Source organism: Sinocyclocheilus grahami, unplaced genomic scaffold (assembly GCF_001515645.1).
Source record: "Sinocyclocheilus grahami isolate Dianchi unplaced genomic scaffold, SAMN03320097.WGS_v1.1 scaffold11045.1, whole genome shotgun sequence".
In the NCBI taxonomy this organism is placed as follows: domain Eukaryota; kingdom Metazoa; phylum Chordata; class Actinopteri; order Cypriniformes; family Cyprinidae; genus Sinocyclocheilus; species Sinocyclocheilus grahami.
The window spans coordinates 5,929-7,050 of NW_015513591.1; the positions used below are offsets into that span (position 1 = coordinate 5,929).

The following is a 1,122-nucleotide window of genomic DNA, read 5'->3' on the forward strand; positions in this document are numbered from 1 at the left end:
AATGTAAGAATTCAACTTTGTAGTACTCTTGTGAAGGTAAACAGATCACAGCTATTTTACCTGTTGAATTTGTATGTACGTATATATTCATTTATGTATTTATTTAATTTGTATTAAATTTGACCATAAATGCCTAATTAAAAGTTTGCATCTTTTCCATTATTCTTTTTTACATGTTTGCAAGCCTGCAGAATTTACAGCCTTTTAATTTACTTTTATTGAAGTTCATTAAATTTGTTCTTATATTGTACAGATTCAATGTGGTCTTACATATGTCATTGTAATCAGGGCATCAGGTAATATACTTCATCATCTGTTGGTGTCTGATTCACACAATATTCTCTTTCCTCCTTGTCCGTACCCTCTTTGTCTCGTCTCCTCTGATCATTCTGCTCCTTCATCTTCTGCTCCTCTTGGCTTCCAGTGTTGCTGCTCCTTAGTGCTCTCTTTAACTGATTCCAGAACAGTTCTTTTGCACTGTTTGGATCTGAACAGTTTGGCCCAGGCCACTGCAAATAAGTCTTTTTGAGCATGACCTTCCTCATACGGTGATAAGTGGACAGTTGCCGCTCAGGGGTAGGCTCCAGAAAAACCAGCAAAAGCACATCCTGCATTTCTTGAAAGAGACGATAGCTGGCCAACTGGATCTCCAGTGAGCACCATTCACTGCGAAGGAAGCTCTGACTGACCACACAGATCGTTTTGCGACTGCCGTATACGGCAGCCACAATGTTGTCGACAATATCGCGGCCTAACTCGAAATCTCTGTGGTGGAGGCAGAGCCGAAATGAAGAACCCTCAAGGTTTGGCAGCAGCTGTTCCATTACCCAGTCTTCATCTGCTGAGTTGTAGGAAACGAAGGCATCATACTTGTATTTCTCCTCCTGGTCCCTTAAACGGCGCCACTGTTCTCCAAACCATGATCGAAACACATAGTAGCCATACTTAAATTTCCAGTAAAGCCTGACATAGAGAAGTGGTATCAAGCTAAGTAAGATTGTGAATGTAAACGTTGAGGAAAACAGGTAGAGTGCTATGTCTAAATAACACACATTAGTGTCGAAGTTGTGAAAAAACGAGCCTGGATGGTCTTGGCATGTAATATTGAAAAGATAAGGAAAC

General features: G+C 40.6%; 1 protein-coding gene across 1 annotated transcript; it reads right to left on the minus strand.

Annotated features, from left to right (window-relative positions):
• Positions 1-188: 188 nt before the first annotated feature.
• LOC107578592 (toll-like receptor 13) lies at positions 189-1,115 on the minus strand (the record flags this gene model as incomplete). The annotated part of the gene is made up of 1 exon (XM_016264536.1): positions 189-1,115. A coding segment is annotated over one exon (831 nt), but the record flags the coding sequence as incomplete, so codon positions are not given.
• Between the last annotated feature and the right edge of the window lie 7 nt (positions 1,116-1,122).